The sequence below is a fragment of the Vidua macroura genome, chromosome 11 (genome assembly GCF_024509145.1).
Source record: "Vidua macroura isolate BioBank_ID:100142 chromosome 11, ASM2450914v1, whole genome shotgun sequence".
NCBI classification, from domain to species: Eukaryota; Metazoa; Chordata; class Aves; order Passeriformes; family Viduidae; genus Vidua; species Vidua macroura.
This window is the reverse complement of record NC_071581.1, coordinates 528,000-552,108: the sequence shown is the minus strand read 5'-3', so window position 1 is coordinate 552,108 and position 24,109 is coordinate 528,000. Positions and strand designations below refer to the sequence as shown.

Below are 24,109 nucleotides of genomic sequence, written 5' to 3'. Positions count from 1 at the left end.
CCATCCCAGATGGGCAGCAGCCTCCTCACCTCACCTCTCACAGCCATGCTGTGGGGGACAAGCCGTGCTCTCAACTCCTGTGCAGAGAGTGCCCTGGTAGCTCCTTTCCACAGCCAGGCAAGGGCTGATGTGGGAGACGGGGAACTGTGCAGCAGGAACTGTCCCAAGGACTTGGGCGTCGTCCTATGGGCTAGTGCCATTGCAAGACATAATCCTGGCCCAGCAAAAGGGGCAAGGGCTGATAAAAGGGGAGGCAGAGCTCAGTCCTCAGGACCACAGCACACGAGGGCTTGTCCCTGCTAGCCTGAGCCACGTGCTGCTAGGATCATGTAGGGTAAGCAGGAGATCTGATGCTGGCTGCTCTGGAGCTTTGGAGCTAGGCTGTTGCTGTTGGGAGGCACTGGGTCAAGGCAGTAAAGAAATTACAGCACTCTGCAGTTGATTATACCAGTAAGATAAGGGAGATGGATAAAAAAAGAACAAGCAAGTTATTACTTAGCAAGAGAAAAGTGGTCAGAAGGTCTGTCCATAGTGGAGAAACAATTATGCTGGCTTTGTTTTTGGAAGAAAAGTGCTGCTTTTTTATTTTGGAAAGCAAGAGGGAACCTTTCACCATCAAATAATTGATTCTCCTCTGTCCCTCCCCCAAAGTGGTCATGGGATGTTTCTGCATAAGCAGCTTCCTCCTTGAGCAAAGGCAGGTGTCTCTTGTTGAGAGGTGTAGAGCAGAGCCAGTGGCAGTCCTGTGAATATAACAGAAGGCACAGCTCACTGGTCCTTGATTTTTAACCAAAAGGCAGAGTGGGCGTTGATTGGCATCAACCATGAAATAAACTCGTGAGTGTTGTGCAGCTTCAAGTGCTGATTTTCAGTTGGTGACTTTTGGAGTCTGTCTGCTGAGTTCAAGGACACGTCAGGTGGTGTGCTAGATTCAGGACACCCTTGTTTGGTTGTTTAAGCTATTGCTCTTGGCTGTGCCAGCTGGTGCACTGCTGACAAGCTGGTCCTTTCCTCTAGGAGTCATCTGTCCACTGTGTAGAACTGTTGCTGCTCTTTTCAGAGCATGTTTGGGGCTCCCCTGGCTTCATGTCTCAAAACTCTGTCTGTAATGATTGTGTGGGTCAAACTCTCCTGAGAAAGCTCCTCCATGGGAACAGCAGTTACAGCTCAGAAGTAGCAAAGCAGGGCACCTGTAGCTGGAAAGTACAGAAGTTTGTGGGGGCACCTTTATGTCCATCACATTACAGATGGGGAAACTGAGGCACGGAGCCATGTCTGGGTGTGTGTTCAGGGTCCTTCATGGGACCACCAGCAACCCGGGGGCTTTTCCTGCCTGCCCTGTGCCCAAAGCCCTATCAGTGGCTGTTGGCTGCTGGCCACTTGGCTTTAGCTGCCTCCACAGGGGCGCTGTGCTGAGCACATGGTGCTGTGTTGATTTGAACCCCACCGTGCCCTGACACCAGGTTTTATGCCCCCAAGCCACGACTGCCAGACCTTTGCAATTCCCTTTAACCAAGCCATTTCCTCCTCTGTCCTCGCTGTCGCAGGGGGTGTGTCGCTGGACCGACTTTACACTTCAATGTCGATGAGCTCAGCTTCGGGGACATCTCCTTTGGTGAGTGTTCCCTGGGCTGGGACACAGCGTGAGGGATCTGTGTGTTCCAAAATGGAGCACTTGAACATAAAAGCATCCCTCACTCATGTTCTGCCACAGCAGCCTCTTCAGGGTGTGAACTCCAGGGCTGCTGGTGCCTCAGGTAGCATTCTGCCGTTGTGAGATCAAACAGAACCAAGGCATAGAAAGTCAGTATTTTCTGCTGTCTCTGTCCTGCTTTAAAAGACAGATGTCTGCCAAGGAAGGTGGGAGTCTTCCTGGAGTGGAAAGATGACCCCCTCCCACCAAATTATTATACCTTTGAAAGTACAGGGCTCACAGGCAAAAAAAACATGGGAAAAAGGAATAATAGTTCTTTACCAGAATATATCAGGACAGCACAGACAACAATGCAAGAACAGACGTTGCCCACCCGCCAAGTACCGTTTTTCCCCTTTGGTGTAGTTATGATGACAGCAGGAGGGGCTGTGGGCTCTGGCAGGGCAGGAAGGAAGGAAATGCTCCTTTGGCGAACTCACGGGCAGAGGGGATCTCGGCACTGGCCGACAGCAGCAGGCAGGAGCGGGGAAGGCAGGCGGGTTGGATCCCAGTGCTGAGCCGCAGCCAGGGCAGTCCCGGGGCCAAGCACACAACCTCCCACAGCAGCACACGGCCGACCTTCGACCCCCGAGCGGGAGGAAGGGAAGCTCCGCTCCCTGCCGAACCTGAGGTCAGGTCCGACCTCACAGCCGCCCACGGCATCGCACCACAACTCCCAAAAACCCCGAATGGAAAAGCCCACCCCCGCAGCCAAAACCCCCCAAAACCCCTATCCCCCTTTTTCGACCAAGGGGAAAATTCACTACGGAGCCTAAACCCATAATAATGAAGTTCATTAACATTTTGAGAAAAGTAATTGCCTTTCCTGAGCTGCTTCTTCCCCAGCCTGCATCACCACGGAGGCACTTGTCAAGTTGCCTTTTGAATAAATGAAACAAGAAAGGCAACAGGTAGAAATATGGTTCTGAAACAGGAGATTCATCCTGCTTAATCCAATTTCATTCCTAAGGTCTCTTCAGCTGAAGGCAGCTGTTGTATCTTTGCTTCTTTTTAACTGTTGATGTCAGTCTCATTTGAGGTTTTGACATCTGTGTTTGTCCTTTTTGTGCCTCTCTTACCTCCCTGCTGGAGTCACTGCTGGAGCTGGCAGTGGTCACTGTTGATGAGAAGCTCTGGGCTGTAGCTGCAGTTGTTTTTTCTCCCCATCTGTGTTCCAATGCCTCTTGGTGAGCAGGCCTGGGGAGAAGTCTCCTCCCCACAGAGCTGGCCAGCCCAGCCAGATGTCCACTGCAGAGCAGGTTGTGGCTGCTGTCCGGGCTCTGCAGGACATCCCCACTGTGCCTGGCTCTATCTCTGACTTTCCAGTATGGAAAGCAAATCTCAGAGCTAAACTGGGGTAAACCCTTGCAGGCAGCAATCACAGTGAGCAGCATGGGTGTGATGTCCCCGTTTGTTGGGTGGGTGGGACATGGTTCCTAATTGCTAATCTCAAAGCAAGGCTCGGGTTTGCCTCCAGTTGAGTGGGCTCTGAGCTGTCACGTGCTCAGTCTGTTTGGCCCAAACCAAGAGCTGCCTTAAGGATCCTGCAGAGAGGAACTGCATTAGGGTGCTTTGCATCATGTTCTAGTTCCTGACTACATCCTCACTTTCTTTTGCTGTAGCTTCTTCTCAGTGATGACTCACTGTTTATAGATCTTGAAAACGGTGGGAGTGTTGGCAGCCTTAACAGGGAATTTTACAGCTTGAATTCTCAGAGTAAATGTAAATGCTCGGTCTGGGTGCACACTCATCTCTGAGAAATAACTGGCACTGGTTTGGGGCAGGTGAGGGAGCTCTTCCCCATCACAAAGAGAGAAACTTGCAGTGTACAGCAGGGCTAGGAGTGGGCATTTTCAAGGCTGCAGTCTGGAATCGGTGTCAAAGGGAACTAAGTGACGGTTAATTCCTCATGCAGCTTCTGGGTGAGCTGTAGTTCAGCTAATAAAGAGCTAAACTCCAATGACACTTTCATCCTACCAGGATATTCACACCAGGAGTCATGCCACAATTGGTGCCTAAATGGATATTTGTGTCCTTTCCTAGGCTTTCCCTACACCAAGAGCTTTCGCCTGACTAACACCTGCCCGGTGCCCGTGACGTTCAAGCTCCGCATGTTGGACGATGACACGCAGCCTGCTGTGAATAGCTGTGATCAAATACACAGCGACAGTGACCCATCCGGGACGGAGGGAATTCATTTTTTCCCGGAGCCAAGAGAGTTTACAATGAATCCCATGCAAGGGACCATCCTCCCCCAGGGACACCGGGATATCAAGGTATGGGAAGAGCCCAGCCACAGACGCTTCAGCACCAGGGCTGAAGCTTCACCGGAGTGTGGGAGGGCTTTAGCTCTGGTGCCAGCTTTGAGCATCGTGTGAGTGAGAGATCTGCACTGGTGTGAGGCCTCTGCTAGCTGGGTTCCTCGGGATGTTCCTCAAGGAGCACTGTTTTGTTTCCAAAATCTCATTTCTCCTCTCCCGGGGAGCAGAACAATTAGTGTTCACTGCAGGGATCTCCAGTGGAGACAAAAAAACTGCAGCCATGAACTGCCCAGCACCTGCTGGGCCACACTTTGCCCTCAGATTCCTGCTGTAAAGCTGAACTCATTCTGTTTAAGTCAGATTTCCTCTGCATCTATGTCATCGTAGACAGATGAAAAAGTGGCCCCTTAATTTGAATGCAGTGGTGTGTAGAGCTTTAGTCTAATGTTTCAATTTGGCTGACCTATGCCCTGATAGCAAGGTGTGTTTATCAAATCTGATCTTGCCAGAAGGCTTTTGTTACTCTCAGAGACTGTGCTCTACACATGGACCAGGAGAAGAATTAAGGCAAAATCCTCCCTCAAGAGCTGGAGGATATCACACGTGAGTAATGAGCTTTTGTAAGGAAGAATTTACTGCTCTTCTCTTCCACAGGTGACCATGTGTTCCAAAACCGTGATGGAATTCTGCCGGAAAATGCTGGTGGACCTGGAGGGTATTGGCGAGGGAGTGGCATCCCTGACCATCACAGCCAGGTACCAGCCCTTCCCTGGCCTCCCCCAGCCACTGCCTTGCACAGGCTTTGCTGGCTGCAGCTCCCAAGGAGAAGTGCTGTTTAATGACCTCATGTTGTGCCCAGCTGGACATGAGAACAGCAGTGCTTGGACAGCAGCCTGTGGTGCAAAGCACCCCTGCTCCCAGCCCAGCACGGTCCTGGGCCCTTTTCTAAAGGGACCAGGAATGATATCATTTATTGGCCTGGTTTTTGGTGCTTGAGCTGGAACAAATTTCCCGAGGGCCTCCTCTCCTCCTTCCTGCAAAAGGTGGAGTTGTGCTGGGTTGTGACCACCCTGCATTGGTTTGGGACACACCAAGCAGCCTGCTGAGAGTCAGGGTCTGCTTCTGTTAATGAGGGCACCTGGCAGTGGAGAAGTGGCTCACAGCAGAGTGGTGAGGGTAAGATCTTACAAGGGGAAAACAGCCCTTGATGTGGCAAGTCAGCTCTAGTTTTTCTCCTTCCCTCTGCTTCCCATTTTGAGCTTTAATGTTCTCAGACGTAAACCAAAAGTCGTTCTTGCTGCAGCAGAATTCCATGCTGCTCTGCTGCTGTGGGCATCAGTTTAATGACAAGAGGGATGCAGTTCCCTGGTGCTGTTCCCTGTCCCAGGCAGAGCCATCCAGTCAGTGCCTGGGCTGCCATTTTGTAAAGCAAGTGCAACTGGGGACAGTCAGTGCATGGACCTGTGGAGTGAAGGGACCGAGGGAGCTGTAGGACCTGGGAGGGGGTGATCCCCCCCTCTGTAGGGCAGGGGGTGTCTCGTGCCCTCCAAGGCTGGGGCAAACAGCTGAGTTGTCAGGCAGGGCAACAGCACCGTGGGAGAGAAGGGAGTCATTTTTACTGAGACACTAGAGTCGTGTGTTCCTTGAGCCCTAGTGAGCACTGATCCTTGTTGGGAAGGCTCCCCCAGAGCTCACGGATCACTGGGACTGCTACAGGAGTCCTTGCAAGCCTTCTTGGGTTAAGGAGGGGCTGAGGCAGCTGTGGGACAAAGTGCTGTGCCTGGGGCACTTGGCAGCCTCTGGGTGCTGCCTCTCAGGGTTTGCCCCTCCTTGACAAGGCATGTTTGAGTGGGAAGACTTAGAAGGCAATTATCACTGCAGGGCTGTTAAATGTCCATTTGACAGTGACAAATGTGTTATGCTCCATTTCACAATCTTTGGGAGCAAACGTTCTCCATTCTCTCAGTATCTCTGATTCCCCTGGGGTCATCTCTTTGCCCAGGTGTCTCGTTCCTGAGCTGTACGTGTACCCTCAAATCCTGCTGTATGGTAAATGCCAGCTGAAGGAGCCATATGAGAGGAAGTTCATCATTGGGAATCCCACTGACCTTCCTGGCTGCTACAGGCTTATTCCCCAGGTTTGGCATCACATCCACCTCCTCCTCTCAAATATTTCTGAAGAGAAAAAAAGGTTTTAGGGGGGAAAAGGGTTTGGATAAGACCTTGCTGGCTTCTTTTCAGTCTTAAAGATCTGCTGAGAACAGGATCCTACCTGAATGTAAACTTTAGGATGCAGTTTAACCTCCTGAGGAAACAGTTTATGTTCTAGTCTTCAGGGTGTTTTCTTGTGGGAGATCTTAGAGGGTTGTGAAAAGCTGCTGCATCTACAGACACCAGTGCCTGTGCTGGCAGCCTCCTTGCAGGACCCCCTGAGAATGCTAAGCCTACAATTCTTGCATCTTGTTTGTGCCTTTTACCTTTGTCCTGGGGATTTTTAAAAAATGTGTGTAAGTTGCTGTTGCAGGGGTGTTCAGGAGTCTAAAGTTTCTTCAGAGGTCCCTCTGAAGTTGCATTTGATTCTGTCCCTTCCAGAAATGCGAGGAGGACTCTCCTGTGCTCTACTCCAGCCCCAAACCCTATGGGATTGTCCAGCCTCGCAGCACTGTAGAGATTCCAGTTATAGTCAAAGTCCAAACACTGGGCGAGCATCGCACCAACGTTCTTGTCGGCGTGTTCGGGGATGAGAGAAACCCACGGGTGAGCGCAAGGGGAGATGTGTGCCTTTGTGCAACTGCTCCTGGCAGGGTGCAAAGGGCACAGGGATTCTTCCGGGGAAAACAGGCACAGGCTGCTGAGGAGAAGGACAGGAGGGATCGGTGGCACAAACAGCTCATGCCTTATAGGTGGTAATCTCAGTGTCTGACACAGAAGGTAGTTCATCTAAGCTGGAATCGAGGATGATTTTAGTTAATTATTCTTTAAAATGCTATTAACTTTGGAAACATCTGTTTTAAAATGTCATCTCTCTGAGCACAAAAGAGGATGTCAGTAGACTTCTGGGAACCTTGAGCTTTCTGTAAAAGAAGGGAAAGCTGGCATCTGAAGAGTAGTTGCAAGGATTTAAACTTCTATTAAAACATAAGGAAATGAGGATGCCAAATTCCCTGGATGGCATCAAACACTGAACCTGGGCCATTGTGGCACTGCACGTAAATCAGTCAACAGGAAGAACAGGCAATGCAGGCTGCGCCAGGGAGCCTGAAGTTTGACAAAACAGTTGCTTTCAACTATCACGCTGCTTCCCTTCAAGAGGAGGGTTTCTCCCCACCAGAATAACCAGTTGTTTAACTGTCAGCCTGGTCTTTAAACTAGAGATTTCTTGCAAAGCTCTTACCTTTGGGCCAATAATTTGTAGTTTGAAAGGTTCTCTTACCTTAATCCTTTTAAATATGGAGGTGAATATGTAATTTTCTTTTTCCCCAAAAGCCCAGCATTTCAGGTGGAGAGTGGCAGCTGTCCCTAAAGAAATAACTTGAGCAGGGTTGAGCTGTTTAAGCTTTGTTTAGATTTTCCTGTTGTGGTTTGTTTCGTTTTTTTAAAAATCTTTCTTGCCTGCTTCCTGGAACAGAGAATAGAACTACAGAGCTCTGGATGCCTGGCAAAAATCCGCCTAAGTGATCGCAAGATAGACTTTGGCGAGGTCCCATTATTACAGCCTACTTCACGAAGCCTTACCCTCTTGAACAATGGTCTCGTCCCTGTAGACTTCAGGCTAGAGATCGTAAGTATCTGTGGGGCTGTTTTCCAGGGAAATTGACTGGTCAGTAGCAGCCATGACATGGTTTTTACATGCAAGATTTCCATATTGCCCTGTGTGAGAGGAAGCAAGATACTCCAATACTCCATCTGAGCGAGGCAAGAGGAACCTGGCTCTGGAGTGGTGTTAGCTGGGGCATCCCTCAGTGAAGTCAGGTGCAGAGATGTTGGAGCAGAAATTAATCTGGATTGTGTTGACAAGTTCTCCCTTAATTTTATCCTTTGTCTTTAGCTGTGCGTGTCACATTTTGGAGCTCCAAGACCAAGAGAAACCTGTGGTCCTTTGCTCCCCAGAGAACGTGGATTTCCCTATGGTTCCCTGTTCCATCTACATTTGCTTTGTGCCAAACTGCTGTTAGTAGTAGAGAGCAGGGTGTGAGGTCTGTCCTCAGACTGCTCGTGGGGAGGCAATTTTCACACCTCCTGTGGCTCAAGCCAGCCAAAGATGTGTGGGGGTTGTGCACCCCCACAGCCTGTGATCTCTGTGCCGTTGAAGAGCATCTTTGGGGACCAGCTGCAGAGAAAGGCTGTTTAATATTGGAGGCTGCATAGGGCAGAAGGAGCTGGGGCTGCTCCCCTGGCAGGAAGGGCTTGTAGGCTGGGCCTGGGCCTGGGGCGGGGTGGGATGTCTGCTGGAGGGGGAGATCTGTGAGAGGCCTGAGGTTTGTTCTTCTTCATGCTGGGTGTGTTGGACTTGTGGAGTTGGTTAAAACCTGATCCTAAGGACTTGTTTGTGGCCGTGGGTAAAGCGTCAGGCCGTGTGGGAGAGTCCAGCCACAGCCTCCTGGGCCAAGGAGGAGGGGTGTGAATTTTCATCTTGCTGCTTTTCCAGCTGTTTGGGGGATAAATGTTACCCTGAAGTGAGGGGGTTTTTCCAGGGCAGTTTTCCCTGACTCCACAATGGAATTTTGCTTCCAGCCTCTGCAGGGAGCAATGCACCTTAGCTGGGTGGTTGTGGTGTGTAAAGGATGGGTTTCACATGCTCCTAGCAGGGCCAGACCTGCAGAGCTGTGTCTGTACAGCTGTGCTGGTGCAAGGCCTTTCCTCCCTCCCCGGGACAGCTTCCAGCTCTCTTGCCCAATCCATGAAGTCCATGAGAAACCAGAGAACAGGAGTTCTTGGGAAGAGTGGGCCATGCCCACGGAGCACACGTTGTCCAGTTTGCTTTCTGCTTCCTGCTTTCCTGCTCTGCTCTAACCATTTGGAGGTGACTTTTCCAAAGCAGAGGGCACTGGGACATCTCTCTACAGCTGATGATTGGCGGGAAGTGAGGGCTTCAGTCCTTGAGGGGATGTTGAGAAGCACTGATGGCCCCTTGGGAAAGAATAGTTTGGTGTTGGGGTTTTGCTCAACTGGTTTTGCAGAGATATTCTTCAGGCTCTCAGCAGTATCCTCCAGCCATGTGGTTTCTGCAGTGGGATTTGAGCAGTCATGGCTTCCTCTGGCCTTGAGCCTTTGTGAGAAGCCAGGAGAGAGAAAGCAGCTTTCCTTGGCCCACACTCCAGAGAAAGACTGGGGAAGGCACACTCTCCTGAGGATAAGCATCCCTTGGGTTGGGCAAAAGTGGGTTAATTGGGTGAGTCCGTTAAAGGAGGGGAAAATGCAGGTTGTATGAGCTCTGCTGTTGCCCTGTACTGTAGCTTAACTTTAGGGAAATTAAGCCTTTAGGATTTTTGTCCTCCTCTCTTTGGTCTTTCTTTTCTCCTATCCCACAAGACACCAGGGTGGATGGTTTCCATCCTAAATGCATATTATGCTTGTCTTACAGGATCCCACACCCCACTGCTTTGCCGTTGAGCCCAGAGAAGGAGTGATCCCTGCTAGGGGCAAGGTTCCTGTGACTGTCACAGCAGCCCCGAATGACACTCGGCTGTTTGCTGGCAATGTCCAGCTGTTCATTGGGAACAGCCTTTGGACCTCCTGTGTGCTGGAGGTTTTGGGCACTGGCACCACAATTGTCATAACCAAGCCATTAACCCCAGAGCTCAACTTGGGGACCCATTCAGGTAGGAGATCTCTCCACTCCCACCTCTCCTCCTGTCTCAACATGGAGCAGTTTTGCTGTAGTTTGTCAGGCAAGATCTTGTTCAGTGCTTAAAGCCCTGACTCCTTCCTTGAAGGCAGAGGTTCCTTTAGAAACATGTGATGGCCAGTTGAGAGTTGTTAGACACTCTCAAAAGCCACTGACAGGGAAACCAGTTGCTAAATTGCCACTGAATTGTCTTTCGTTCTAATACATTGATGTCCTCACTTGATGAAGTAATGATCTCACAGGCTGCCCTGGAGCAAAAGGTTCCCAAAATGGTGCCCAGATGAGGCGGTCCCTCCGTGTGGCTGAGGGACCAAGGGAAGATGGCATCACATCCTTCCCCTTCCCTTTCCCCTCCAAATGGCACCTTCCAGGCAATCAGGGGCCCTGGGAACAAAGAGACAGGAGGGTGACAACCCTCACCTGAAGGCAGGAGCCCACAGAGCAGTTCCAGAGACAGAGTTGCCAGCAGAGTTTGCAAAGTTCGCTTCCAAACAGTTTCTAATTGCAAAATGAAGTTTCTACAAATGACTACCAGTGCTGCAAAACCAAGGCTGCTACGAATGAGAGAGGCCCTGCTGCCCTGGTTTCCTCTCCTGGAGCAGGCAGACAATTTTTGCCAGCTTGCTGGGGTCATCCAGAAACTGCCTCTGAGCCAGCTTTTAGACATGCCTGCAATCATAGCCCCACACACAAGGTCCCCAAGTGCAGGGTCTCAGAGATTCAGTCACAGTTTCAGGCACAGATTAATACAAAATACAGCAACAGCATGAATCCTCCCAGAACAAACATTTTGGGGGAAAACACCACGTCCTGTTAGCCTTGCCTGGAAAATGCTACATTACCACTATAAGCATATTTCTCTTTGCAATAATGACATCGGAAGGTGTCACGATCCGCTTATTGCGGGGTGTCGTGATGGTTCTTTTCACCGATCCCAAAAGTGCAAAAAAGGCAAACAACAAGGGACTGTCAGTTAATCACAACAAATGCACCTTTATTAGGGGCCAAAACAGTAAATGCGATAGTGGGGATCGGAAAGGAGATAAAAGGAGAGAGAGAGAGAGAGAGAGAGAAGAGGGGTATGGGAATAGCTACCAACACAGGCGAGATCCTCAGTGGTCTGGACGATGGGGATCCGTCTGTCGTGTCGGGGAAGTCTTCGAAGTTCTGGTCGACTCGCGGGTCCAATTATAGTCCACAGAGGAGAGAGGGGGGAACAAGTGTAATAATGAAAGTCCATTGTAATCGCCCCGAGGGAACAGGTGAGTCCACAGAAACCACCAAAGCAAGACGAATACAATGAAGAATAAGTCCATTTGAATCACTGAAGGGAAACAGGTCATGTCATTAGTGGTCAGACCACCAATTTCCCCTCCTCCCTATAGCAGGGGTCTCAGTCTCAGTCCTTGGGAGGAGGGTTCTCATTCTTTGTTTGTCACAGTGGTAACGAGGCAGATGAGGGGTCTTCAATGTAGGACCATGGGAGTCACCCCCAAAAGTTCGTTTGGCTTAAGAACGGAGATTAGAAGCAGGCTGCGCATCAGGCTGTCCCGTGCTGGGTCCATGTCAGGTCTTTGCCAAGTCCTTGCCAACTCCTTGCCAAGTTCTTACCAGGCCTTGTTGGGAACAGCCAGCGTGACGGTTCAGTGGTTCCAGCTGTGCTGTGTCCTGTTCTAAGCCGGAACTGCAGTGGGGGAAGGGATTCTTTCTCGTGGCAATCGGAAGGCAGAATGGAAAATGAGGGGCTTCAGACGGGCTCTTACACCACCCCGTGACTGACGATTGCCTTCGAAATATCTTCATCAGCAGGGTTCCATGGTGTCGTCCTGGAGTCTTCAGGACTCGTCAAGTGTTGGCAGCACGTCCCAGGGAAAAGAGAAGAGGAAAAGGGAAAGAAGAAGAAACAGGAAAACTAAAACAATCACAACATATTAGTAATTAATCAATAAGCAAAATACAATCAATATTAATTAAATCAGTAAATAGTTAAACAATAAATTGCTTAAATAATAATTGATATTCATCAATTAAACAATAAATTGATCAAATAATAAACCAGTATAATCAGTATTAAACAATAATCTATATTACTCAGTACAATTTTATAATTAATAAACAAAAAATAATTAAAACAATGATTAAAACAAATCATAATAGAAAATTATGTAAAACATATCTTCTAACCTTATAATCTTCTTGTGTCTACAGTTCTGGGAACATCTATAGTGTAAAGGATGTCGGCCAAGTGGTGTGCATTAATTATAGATGTTAATTTTGTTAATCGTTTCATCATTCTCCAATTTACAATAAGCAAGATTACTGATAAAACAAAACCAATCATAACTAAAATCAGAAGGACAACAATGGGATGGCACAATTTGTTCAGGATACCGGTGGCAGTGGGTGACCACCCGAAAAGGGTATCCCACCACTTGTGCTCGGCATCACTTTTCACCCTTTCTACAACACGATGTATTTCTTGCACATGATGATGAACAGTTACCAGAGTTTTCTGTCCATTCCCCTTGATTTTTCCTAGGATCTCTATTAGATCTTGATGAAGTAATAATTGCTTTACCAGAGAAAGGTTCATCCCAATGGGAGTAGGCAGTAGCTTGTGAATCAACGTGAGATTGGATTCTAAAAGTTCATGTGAAGTAACTGGAGCTACAAAAGAAAAATCACATCCTGCAATTTTAGTAAAGTTGCAAGCACAAAAATTTGAATGATTTTTAGTAGCTACTACTGTACTTTCTATAAATACAGTATCACAAGCGGTTCTGAAGCAGGCACACCCATTGCCTGTATATACAAGGACTGTTTCAGAAGTCTCGTTAGGATGGATGTCAAAATGACAGATATTTTGTTCTGTGTCTAAACAGATATCTTGAGCTATAATTGCATTACCTTCACAGATAAACCCTAGTTGTTCTCGGATAGTACAGGACTCTAAATTGACAGTTTGCCATTTGTCATTAATTTGACGGGCCCATTCTCTATGTTCAGAGGGATAGAAAATGGCTCCGTCATGATTTAATCCTAGTGCAATGATAGGGAATATCAAATGCACCGAGGCATTTCTTATGGTCAACACAAATGCTGTGGCTGTGTTTGTGTTAGGGTCATAGGTAAAATTCACTAAATTCCACCAGGATTGGAAATCTCTTTCAAAGTCAGTGGCACTGTCCCAGACTATTTTCCTAATTTCAGTAGGAAAAGTGCCTTCTTCACCTTCTCTTATAATTGAGGCAGCAACTGACTGCATCCATAATTGGGCCTGGATACAGCTAAGAGCTAAGGAAACGTTGCTTTGTGTGGCATTAAGTGCATCAATTATCAATTTGCTACCATTTACATTTATCTTTTCCCAATTTGGTAGAATGTTTGATAGCAACCACTGATGTGTTCCCAGGGCCGATAAGGACGACTGCAGTGGTTGTTGTATTTTGGTCAAATCTTTAGTCGTGGAGGCCAATTTATTCATTAATACTTCTGAATCAATACTATTTAGGATTCCCAGTCCCGTTCCCACGACACCAGTTATGTCTCTTTGCACCCGGTTTTTAGGAGGGTTCCACTGTCGCAGCCAGGTTGTCCAACCCTGAAAAGAGGTTTGCAAAAAGGGTGAACAAGCTGGTTGTATTTCTGAGACATTGTTTTGCATCAGCAATTTGACTTGTTTAAGAGACCATGCCGGATCAAATAATATCTGTTGTTGGCCAGTTTTCCTGATTATATATGGTCCAACTTCAAAAATTTTTGGGGTAAGCATAACGGGTGGCTGGGCTCGAGTGGTGGTAGTGGTGGTGGTATAAACCATAGTAGATTGAGCTACAGCATTTATTATAAACTTAAAAGAAAGCCCTTTGGTGTTTTTTCCCCATAAACAAACCACTTCTGCAGTCTGTGTTAGTGTAAAATTGTGCCAACAATCCTGTACGCTTGGGTGCATGCAGACCTTTTTGTGCTTAAAGAGATCCTTTCACTTTTTCTGCATGCTACCACAATTATTTCAGACCACGGTCACTCAGCTGGTTTCTGGCCATGGGGTTGTGGTAGGATGCAGAAAAGTATTACCAGTTTTATCATGGATTAGGTGGTCTTCATGTCCCTTGGAGTTCTTCTGAAAAAGTAAACACAACAGAATTCTGCCGCCGAGAGGCAGAAAAGTTAGAATGATGGAATTATCCAGCATGTATTTGTCCAATGCTCTTTCCCTAGAGCACCAGAGGCTTCCCATGCATATTTATTCAGAGGGGGTTTCAGCACAAGTGGTACTAGTCCTATAGTAAGAGAGGTCCACCAGAACAGGTTGGCCAGGGTCATGAGCTGGATTATTAGGATCATTTGGTACAGAGCATAGGAGTCAGTGTAGATGCAGACCAAAGAGGAATTCTGTGCTTCTCGTTGAAAAACACTCCAGACAGCTATCAGCTCCCCAATGTGTGCACTACCTTCTCCCTCTGTAATAATTTGCTCACCAGAGGAAAAGTGGAGGGCTTCTGCCCTATATTTCCATACTTTTCCTTTCCCTTTAGCAGAAGCATCAGTAAACCAGGAGTTTGCTGATTGTTCGGGGCAGAAAGGAGGGTTTACTTTGATTACAGAGGCAGGTTTGTCCAAGCTCTCCGTTTCTTGGATTGCTAAAGTTTTTACAGATCCTTCTGTCATTGAGAAGAAGTTACAGTAATGTTCAACCTGAGCATACCACTTTCTCACTAAGGCCCTCTGGGCCACCCCGTCAGGAGGGGGAGTCCCACTAGTGACTGTCTTAATAACCTTGAAGGGGCCTCTCAATACAATTGGTTGTTTTCGTGCAATTTTTTATACTTCTATGAAAGCCAAGATAACCATAAACAATCCTTTTTCCCAGGTAGTGTATCTTTTCTCAGCATCTTTGGAACCACGGGAGTAAAAACCAACAGGTCTTGTCGGACCCTCAGGACCCCGCTGCCATATGTGTACTGACAGCCCTGAGGAGGCAAATCCCCATTCCACCTGGAAAGGATCTGTAGGATGGATAGGGGTCACTGCTTGATGAGCTGTTGCTTCAAAAATCAGCAATTGCAATGCTGACTCCTGAGAAAGACTCCAATCCCATTTCACCCCTTTCCTCAACAAGTCATAAAGGGGAACAAATGGGTCCTTCTGGTTACTAGGAAATCTATCTGGTCTTTCTACAGGAGATACAGCTGCTATAGTTTTTTGAAGGAGAATTGCTGTAGGTTTGAGTAATTCTGGAAGCCCACAAATTAAAGGGGTCATTATCTTGGGCTTCACAGGTAATTGCATCAGGGATTCAAAGCCAGGAATTCATTTCTTTTTGTGAGTCATTTGCAGGCAAGCAGCTTTGTGCACATTTTCCAAGAGTTGGTCGGGGGTACTAATTCTAGCTATGGGATCTCCCCTTTCCAAGGGGCTTGTTCCCCCGGCCCAAAAAGCTGCACGCTGTGTCAGGGACCATGTGTCACGTTTATCTCCTGTTGTTAAGAAGACACCATGTCCCCAATACCCACTGGCTTCCTGTTCAGTTAATTTAATTTGATCACCACCAGTGAGGGACACCCAGAAAACATATTCTGTTTCTGATTCATGTGGAGGGTGTCCGTATTCCCTTTTAAGCTTAGCTAGCTCGGTGGCAGTGTTTAGTTGTGATGGTATGTGTTTGGTTGTGATGTGAGGTTTGAGATCATCATCACTGAGATAGCTATACACTGAGATAGTTTTAATCAAGGGTCTCAAGTGATGGCAGCAATGTTCCCCACAATTACTTGCTGCTTCAAGTTCTTGATGAGGATAGATTTGTTTAATGTGAGGAGTTTCCTTCTCCTCAGGCTCTGTAGAGGAATCAGCATTATGTGATTTGTTAACATGTTCCTCTGTTAAGGCAGCTCGCAATGCATAGATCACATTTTTTGCTTCATATAACTGTTTTTGCAAAATTTCAACTAGATTTTGAAGGGAGTCTATTATAGCATGTTCCTCACTTCTTCGCTCGAAGCGATTTTCTATAGCTGCCATAAGACAAGCTCCCAAAACTGAGCATAAGATAGTTTTATTTTTGCCCAGTTTGAATTTTGTTTCATGTTGTAATGAACACACTCTATCAATAACATTTTCTAAGTTAAACCAATTACTCTGTGCCCATTTTTCTCCTTCCGTAGAAGGTCTGGCATTGTGTTTGGCTAGTAGTGCATAAAATTCAGCTTTAATTTCAAGGCTAAGATTGTCACTCATTTTGTGAAGGGACCAAAACCACGACAGGGAGGTACAAACTTAAGTTCCACAAAACTACACAGCCCTCGCTGTGTCGCCCTTCGCTTCCCTGGCTGGGTGAAAGGACAATAATCTGCCTGGGAGGCTCTGCTTAGTTTCTTCAAGTTGTCCCCTCCTTCCCAGACCAGATACACAACAACAACAAAACAAGTGTCCCGCCTTTTGCACTAGGGGATCCTTTGTGAATTTCCAAAGACAGTGTGGGTGCCTTTTCAGCTGCAACCCTTCTGTCTAGACAGAAATCCTGTCTGTGACACCAATTTTAATGTCACGATCCGCTTATTGCGGGGTGTCGTGATGGTTCTTTTCACCGATCCCAAAAGTGCAAAAAAGGCAAACAACAAGGGACTGTCAGTTAATCACAACAAATGCACCTTTATTAGGGGCCAAAACAGTAAATGCGATAGTGGGGATCGGAAAGGAGATAAAAGGAGAGAGAGAGAGAGAGAGAGAGAGAAGAGGGGTATGGGAATAGCTACCAACACAGGCAAGATCCTCAGCGGTCCGGACGATGGGGATCCGTCTGTCGTGTCGGGGAAGTCTTCGAAGTTCTGGTCGACTCGCGGGTCCAATTATAGTCCACAGAGGAGAGAGGGGGGAACAAGTGTAATAATGAAAGTCCATTGTAATCGCCCCGAGGGAACAGGTGAGTCCACAGAAACCACCAAAGCAAGACGAATACAATGAAGAATAAGTCCATTTGAATCACTGAAGGGAAACAGGTCATGTCATTAGTGGTCAGACCACCAATTTCCCCTCCTCCCTATAGCAGGGGTCTCAGTCTCAGTCCTTGGGAGGAGGGTTCTCATTCTTTGTTTGTCACAGTGGTAACGAGGCAGATGAGGGGTCTTCAATGTAGGACCATGGGAGTCACCCCCAAAAGTTCGTTTGGCTTAAGAACGGAGATTAGAAGCAGGCTGCGCATCAGGCTGTCCCGTGCTGGGTCCATGTCAGGTCTTTGCCAAGTCCTTGCCAACTCCTTGCCAAGTTCTTACCAGGCCTTGTTGGGAACAGCCAGCGTGACGGTTCAGTGGTTCCAGCTGTGCTGTGTCCTGTTCTAAGCCGGAACTGCAGTGGGGGAAGGGATTCTTTCTCGTGGCAATCGGAAGGCAGAATGGAAAATGAGGGGCTTCAGACGGGCTCTTACAGAAGGGCAGCTCATCAGACACCATTTCTGGTCCACATTAAGAGCTGGAAATGAAGACAGTCTCCAAGCTATTAACACCTCAGGTTGCTCACTGGGAGCAATCTGATGACCAGGGAAATAGCGATTCCCATACTATTTTCCATCCTGCCTTCTATTCTAGCCACCTTCCCTGTATTCGTCGGTTCGAGCTAACAAATAGAGGCAACCGTGTGCATTGGCTCTCGTGGAAAGCAAAATGCTACAGCCCACCTAAGGGGAAGGACCAGAGTGTCTCAGCCCTCAGCAGCCCCAAAGATGCTTCCCAGAGCCCCAAACGTGCCGCCCCCGTGTTTGAGGTGGAGCTACCGACGGGGACACTGCAGCCAGGCGAGTCTGTGGACATGGTGCTGCGAGGCTTCTCCCACATCTCGCAGGTGAGGTCCCCACCACGGGCTGAGCCTGGGGAACCATCAGATCCCCTCCCCTGGGCTTGTCCCACATCCCTTGACATTTGCCTGGGGAAATGAGGAGGGGCCTTCACAAAACTGGTTTAAGACCACACGTTTCTGTGGCAGCACCAGTTGCTTTCCCTGCTGGCCACCACCAGACCAGCTAAGACTTTACTGTGATTCCACAGCTACCAAAACCCAGTGCTGATCCCAAAGTAGGGGTGGAAGGAAATACTGCTCTTTTGGGGCAAGCAGTATTGCATGCTGAGTCAGCAAAGAAGGGCAGAGAAATAAGTTACACTTAGACTAGGAGCCCAAAAAGAAAGTGAATGAAACAAGTGCCAAGTGCTTTATCTGGGGTAAGCACGGAGTAAAACAAAAGCCATGTGAAGGGAGGGAGTTTCTCACAAGTGCCTTTTGTGGTTATTGGGGTGCAGTGTTACAGGCAATTGAGCACAGAATAAATAAGCTGCATCACAGGAAGAAAAAGGGGCAGTGACTGTAACTGTGGCAGGAATAGGGCCCGTGGTGGGTGGTGGGTGCTGAGCCAATTCAGGGCATTTGCAGGGTGCCCTGCCACCACCCACTGCTGACAAGTGACTCTTGCATGCAGGAGGTGCAGGATTATGTGTTCTGTGAAGCTGCCATTGAGATACCCAGCCACAAAGAGAAGATAATAGAAATAATCATTACCTGCAAGTTCATTCACCCCTCTATAGAAGCATCAGCCAGTCAATTCTCTTTCCGGGTGGAGAAGGTAAGTCTCTGGATTGCATCCTGGCATTTAAGAGCATGGCTGAGGGGGCTGTGTGCTTGTGTTAAAGCCCCTCTTTACCCTTCCTGAGACACTCTGTAAAGTGAGTGAAGATGCTTTTAGAGATGAGACTGGTATTTAACGTCCCCAAAGTAAAATTGCAGTTACAGCTGCACTGCCAAGGAGATGGTGGCACTTCCAGAGAAATGCCAGTTTCTCTGCTCACTGTAAAGGGAGGCTCTGAGGATCCTCCAAGGCCCGGTGATGTCTGTACACTGATGCTGTAGGGAAGCTGGGAAAAATGGACATTCCTGTGAATTCCTCAGGCTGACAAGGAAAAACCCATCATCTCCTGTGTCTCTTTGGCTTCTCTGCTGTTGGCATGGATGCTTTGTGGTATAGCTATATGGTACAGCTCTGTGCAGTTTCCTAAGCCTCAGCTGCTTGTAAGGACCCCCAGACATCCTGCAGCTGCAGTGCTGATAACACTGAGGCAGAGCAGATGCCCTTTAGTCTCTGGATCCCAACTCCAGCATCATCTTTCTGTCTCCTGCAAGTTGTCTGAAAAAGAGAAGATGGTTCATGATTTGGTTTCTGTAGTTTCAGGTGTCTCCTCTGGTTGCCAGGCTTCCACTGAAGTACAGAATCCCTGGAACAGGCAGTTCAGATGTAATTTAGAAGCTTTTCAGCTCTCCCTGATTCTGCCTGGGTTCTGCTCGATGCCACACACACAAACTGATTTATTGCATACTACGGCACAGCACCTGTTTGATATCAGTACATCCAGAAGTAGTTCCCCAAAGTCTCTGGTTTCTCTAAACCATGCAGGAAGCCCAGCACAATGCATAGACAGGAAAGAAGAGCCTGGGCTGATCATAGCTTTGAGACCACAGACACCTTGTCCCTGTAGCAGGGCTGCAGGACACATGCTGCAGGCAAACTGCTTTTTGAGGCTGCTAGAGCCAATAAGGTTGTGAGAAATGACTCTGTGCGTGTGAAGATCATCTAGTGCTGTTCTGCCCAATAGAGAGACAAATCTGGAGGCAAATGGTCTGGATTCACTTTCTGCTTTAGATCTTTGTTCAAGCAGCCACCTCCTCTCAGGGGCCTGTTCCCTCATCTGTACGTGGGAGTGTTTCCCTGTCCTCCAGAGGATTGCTGTGGTTTCTAAAGATGAGAAGCATCTGCTATAAAGAAAAACCTCCTGGAAGGGTAGAAACAAATAGAAAGGGTAAACAGAAATGTATGCACTTCTGGGGCTGAAAAATGTGAGATGCAGCAGAAGCAGAAGGAGGTCTGTGGCTGGCTGAGGCTGTTTTTCCTTCTCTCCTGTTTCCATAGAAACCCAGTGATGTCCTGACGCTGCAGTACCAGCCTTTGGCTTTAAAAAACACCTGCCTGCTGCCACTGGACCTTATGCTGGACTTGGAGCAGCCATTCCTGGTCTGTGATGAGGACCAGAAGCCCCTCCCTGACAGCCAGGTGAGCAGCCCTGGACTCCTGCAGTGGGGTCTGAAGAGGAGGGATGTGGTGGTGCCTTTCTGTTGGGAGCTCCTTGAGTCAAGAAGTTTATTCTGCAGTATCAGCAGTGGGCTGGCCTGAGCTGCATCAGCAGAGCTGCTGAAGGAATCAAAATCTTATGTGAATTGAGAAGATCCATCCTGGCTTTAAGGCACAGGGAGAAGGGAGCAGGCAACTGGGTCTGGGCAAGCCATGCAGTAAAGGTGTCTCCTGGAAAGCATGCCAGCTCTCCAGCAGCCACCCCCTTGTATTGGGGCTGAGCACAGAAACGTGGGCCTGAGGGAATCCTGGACTAGACTGTGGTGCCTGCAGTCAGACCCCTGCTGATAAGAAATGAACTATGAACTGAGAAGCCCATGCTGGGGTCACACTTTGAGCATTTGCTGTTTCATGCTGTCGAGACCTTGGGACATCATGCCACAGGTGATTAATTACTGTTTGTGTCCTTGCAGCCTGTGACAGTGGGTGTAGGGGAGACCTGTCATCTCTACATCGCATTTGACCCAGCTTATAAACTGGATTTTAAGAGCTGGAAAATAGAGAAGGTTCTGAAGATAGACATGGTCAGGGGCCATCCTTTTGTGGAGCGTATCACCCTTCGGGGAGAAGTCCACTTCCCAAGTCTCCGAATCCAGCCCGGCACCCTGGAGATTGGCTGCATCGTGGCTGGCACTGAAGAAGTGCGTTCTCTGAAGATCACCAACCGCAGCCCACTTCCCGTCGAGTACCACTGGTCATTCCATTCGGACAGCCAGGTGAACAAGTTGAGGTATGTGCACCTTTGTCCTCTCCCTGAAGCTCTTCTTGCTGGTGTCCTGATTGTACTTGGCAAAGAACAAAGCTGTTGGCCTAGGATCTGACAAATAACGCTGACCAGCCGTGGTCAGGCTGGATGCTCAGGGAATAGGTTTTCCAGCAGTTTGGTGCTGCCTAGCCCCCATAGGGGTTTCCCCTGGGAAGGAAAGCTGGGGTGAAAGCTGCTTTCTCTGACCTCTGTGGCCTGAGGCAGTGTCCACCTTGATGAAGGGCTCCTAGTCCCAGCTCCCACAGTGCTTCTGGAGGCCCTTCTGGCCCCTCTGCTTTGGGATGGGTCCTCTCTGCAGGAGCTGCTCTCTGCTCCTTGCCTTCCTCCCTTGCACTGTGCTGCAGGATGCCCAGAAAGTCCCAAGACCAGAGAAAGAGCCACTTAGTGCCTGGGCTGATGCTGAACATCTTGTTACCTTCCCTTTCCTTCTTTGCTGAGACAACTCCTTTAGTGCCAGGACAATTTCATTCCCAGGGGTCAGTGTTCAGTGGACACCTTGGATTCTTCACTCCCTTTTTTTGTGACACTTGTTACTCATTTTGACTTTTCCCCACTGCAACATGTCCCTTATGGGTTCTGAACTGCTTGGCAGCAGGACTTGCTCATCACATCATCTCCTATCCCTGCCTCCCAGAGAGTTTCTGCTTTAGAGTGAAAAATGTCATTGTCTGGGCATCATGGTCCTGGGAAGTTGCCTCAAACCATTCATTCAACTAAAGACAGTGGGCTAGATGATTAGGGATCTCTCGGGGGCTATGATGAGAGAGCCCCTCATCCAGAAATGAAGCCCAGCCTTAGATAACAGGCTACATAGCAAAAGACAGTGATTCTTTGGGGAGCAGGTCATTACAGGCCCTGAATGCCTGTCTGGGAACGGAGCATCCAGGTCAGGTTTGACTGTGTGGGGAGCACTTGCAGCTCAGCAGGGTGACAGGCAGGCACGGCTTGACTGTGTCCCTCACGTGGCATTAGAAACACAAGCAGAGTTACCCTGAGCACCTGCTTCAATTTAAAATGGGGAATGTGACCTGAGTCCCCTGGGAGTGTTGGAAAATGTCAGCCAACCCCCCAGCAGTGTCAGGGAAACATTCCTGATAAATACCTGGTGGAGCTGCAGAGTTTCTGGCATTGGGCACTGGGGGGGTTGTGCTGGCTCGTCACTGGCTGGGTCTGCCCCTTGGTGCCTCAAATCTCACCTTTTTTCTTGCCTTCTCTGTCTTTTCCTCTCTCACTGTGCTTTTTGCATCCCCACAAGGTGTTAATCCCTGTCCTCTCTAGTTGCTCAATGCAATCAGTTGCAGCTGCTGCACTGCTGCTCCCTCAGTGTCATCCCTGGGCTGCCCTTAGAACAGACCTGCTCCAGCCTGGATTGGGAAGGGCTGGATCGAACCGTTTGTCAGGTCAACGTGCCAGCACCCACCCAGGGGCTGCATCCTGAGCAGGAGCTGCTCGTGCAGGTGTCCCTCCCTCCCTCTGCAGGTCCCTGTTCATAGTTATGTTGTTTTCCAGATATGAGCCTTACCCACCTAAATTCAAACCCCAACCACCAAAGGGGAAGAGAACCTATTTGGGTTGCCTGTCATCTCAATGGAGACAGTTCAAGATTGGAAGGGAGGAGGCAGCCAGAGCCCTGAAAGAATTGCAGGATTTTAACCAATCTTTAGGAACAGAGGTAGATTTTCTTGTACACCTACTGCTTGTGTTGCCTCCCCAGCCTGCCACCAAGCCTGCCACCAAGAAGCCATGCTCGTGCTGACCTCCCTTTTTGCTGCCCTGCTGTCCTGTGCCCTGACAGTGGGCTGGGCAGCAGGGCCAGTGGCTGGACATGGGGTGAGTGGGAGGGAGAAACAGGAGAGTTTTCCTTGGAGAAGCTCGCTCAGATCCTACGGGCCTGTGTTGAGTGTGGGATTTTTGCCTTGTTTCCTTCACAATGTAAGATGAGGCTTTTAGCTGCAGCATCATGGTAAGACCTCCGGCTTCCTTGCCAGAGCAAGCTGTGATGAGTCCTGATCTCCATGTACCCTCTTCCCAGCCCAGCCAGACTACCTGTTTCCAGGTGTCTGCTTTCACCCGAGAGCTGGTATTGCACTGGTGGCCCTGAAACTGTCTTATAACCTGAGACTTTGCAAAGTGGCTGTCTCTTCCTCCCAGCATAGAAAATGGCTTGTTTTTCAGGTGCAAATACAACTGCCTGAACCCCCTCGCTTCCCACGAGAGTTGGTGGGATTCAGGCACTCCGTGGACATGCCACACACTCCCCTCGAAGTGGAGAAGGTAAGAGGGAATCTGTCTCACTTGCCCATTGTCAGTGTGGCAAGCAGGGCTGTAGCTCCCAGTCCCACTGGTGGCCCTCAGCATTGGCCACAGAGGGGCCTCACGTCCCTCCAGGCCCATCACAAAGTGCTGCTGGAGCCACTGGTTGCTGGAGAGGCAGTGCAGGACATGTTGTAGGGCTGCCCAAGGACGCTGTGCAGCACCTGCGGAGGGCATTGCTCCCCCTGGAACTCATCAGGTGGTCCATAGGAAATGTTTGCAGGAGCTTTTGCTGTAGCACCTTGAGAAAGCAGCATTTAAATCAGAGAGAGAGGGGAAGAGCCTCAGGAGTCAGATGAGCTGGGCCTTCGCTCAGCTCCAAGAGCTCTCGTTCTGAGTCTCCTCCTATTTTTTAACTGCTTTCTAAAAGCAGTTAAGAAATGCTTTTTAAAGGCAAGTTGTGCATCAGAGAGAATTTCTACTGCCAGGAGACATCCCAGTTCACTGTAATGTAATGTATTAATTAATGTGTTGATCTGTGAGTATGGGAGAAGATTTTCCCCATGGTCCCTCCACTGGTCAGTGGCATGGATGCGGGATGAGATCAGGGTGATTCTGGCTGTGTTTGGGGAATAGGCCCCTCCAGGTACAGCTACACTTTGCTCCAAGATGCTCTTCTGCATCCATTTCCGTGCTCAACACCTCAATCTCTCCTGTCCTCCAGGCTTTCAGTATCGTGCCAGTGTCAGGTGTGCTGCAGCCGGGAGAGAGCCAGCAGGTCTCCTTCACCTTCTTTGGCCACCTCAACACCATCTGCAATGTCACGGCGCTGTGCCACGTGGAGGGAGGCCCCACCTACGAGGTGGTGGTGACCGGAGAGGCCTCACGTGTCAGCTACTCCCTGAGCTCCCGGGAGATCGACTGTGGCTCTCAGGTACCACACACGTCCCCTGGCACAGCTCCTTCCTTGGGACCACGGCCAGCAGGTTCCTGCCCACCTTGGTCCAGGGCTCCCTTCCCTTCCCAGCCCCTTTGTTGGCTCTGGGGCTTGGAAGTACAACCTTTGAGGGACACATCTGGCATCCAAGCTGGTTTAAAATGGCCATCTCCAAGCCTCTCCAAA

General features: G+C 49.0%; 1 protein-coding gene across 1 annotated transcript in view; it reads left to right on the top strand.

The window, feature by feature from the left end:
* The window catches only part of LOC128812978 (hydrocephalus-inducing protein-like), a 111,953-nt gene that overhangs the window by 49,642 nt on the left and 38,202 nt on the right, over positions 1–24,109 (top strand). The window contains exons 12-25 of the mRNA XM_053987705.1: positions 1,548–1,615; positions 3,737–3,969; positions 4,609–4,709; positions 5,957–6,092; positions 6,547–6,711; positions 7,583–7,735; positions 9,539–9,776; positions 17,457–17,638; positions 18,267–18,410; positions 19,749–19,889; positions 20,366–20,697; positions 22,243–22,405; positions 22,909–23,007; positions 23,711–23,920. Of these exons, the coding sequence (XP_053843680.1) occupies positions 1,548–1,615; positions 3,737–3,969; positions 4,609–4,709; positions 5,957–6,092; positions 6,547–6,711; positions 7,583–7,735; positions 9,539–9,776; positions 17,457–17,638; positions 18,267–18,410; positions 19,749–19,889; positions 20,366–20,697; positions 22,243–22,405; positions 22,909–23,007; positions 23,711–23,920 (2,365 nt within the window). The remainder of the gene's footprint in view (positions 1–1,547; positions 1,616–3,736; positions 3,970–4,608; positions 4,710–5,956; positions 6,093–6,546; positions 6,712–7,582; positions 7,736–9,538; positions 9,777–17,456; positions 17,639–18,266; positions 18,411–19,748; positions 19,890–20,365; positions 20,698–22,242; positions 22,406–22,908; positions 23,008–23,710; positions 23,921–24,109) is intronic.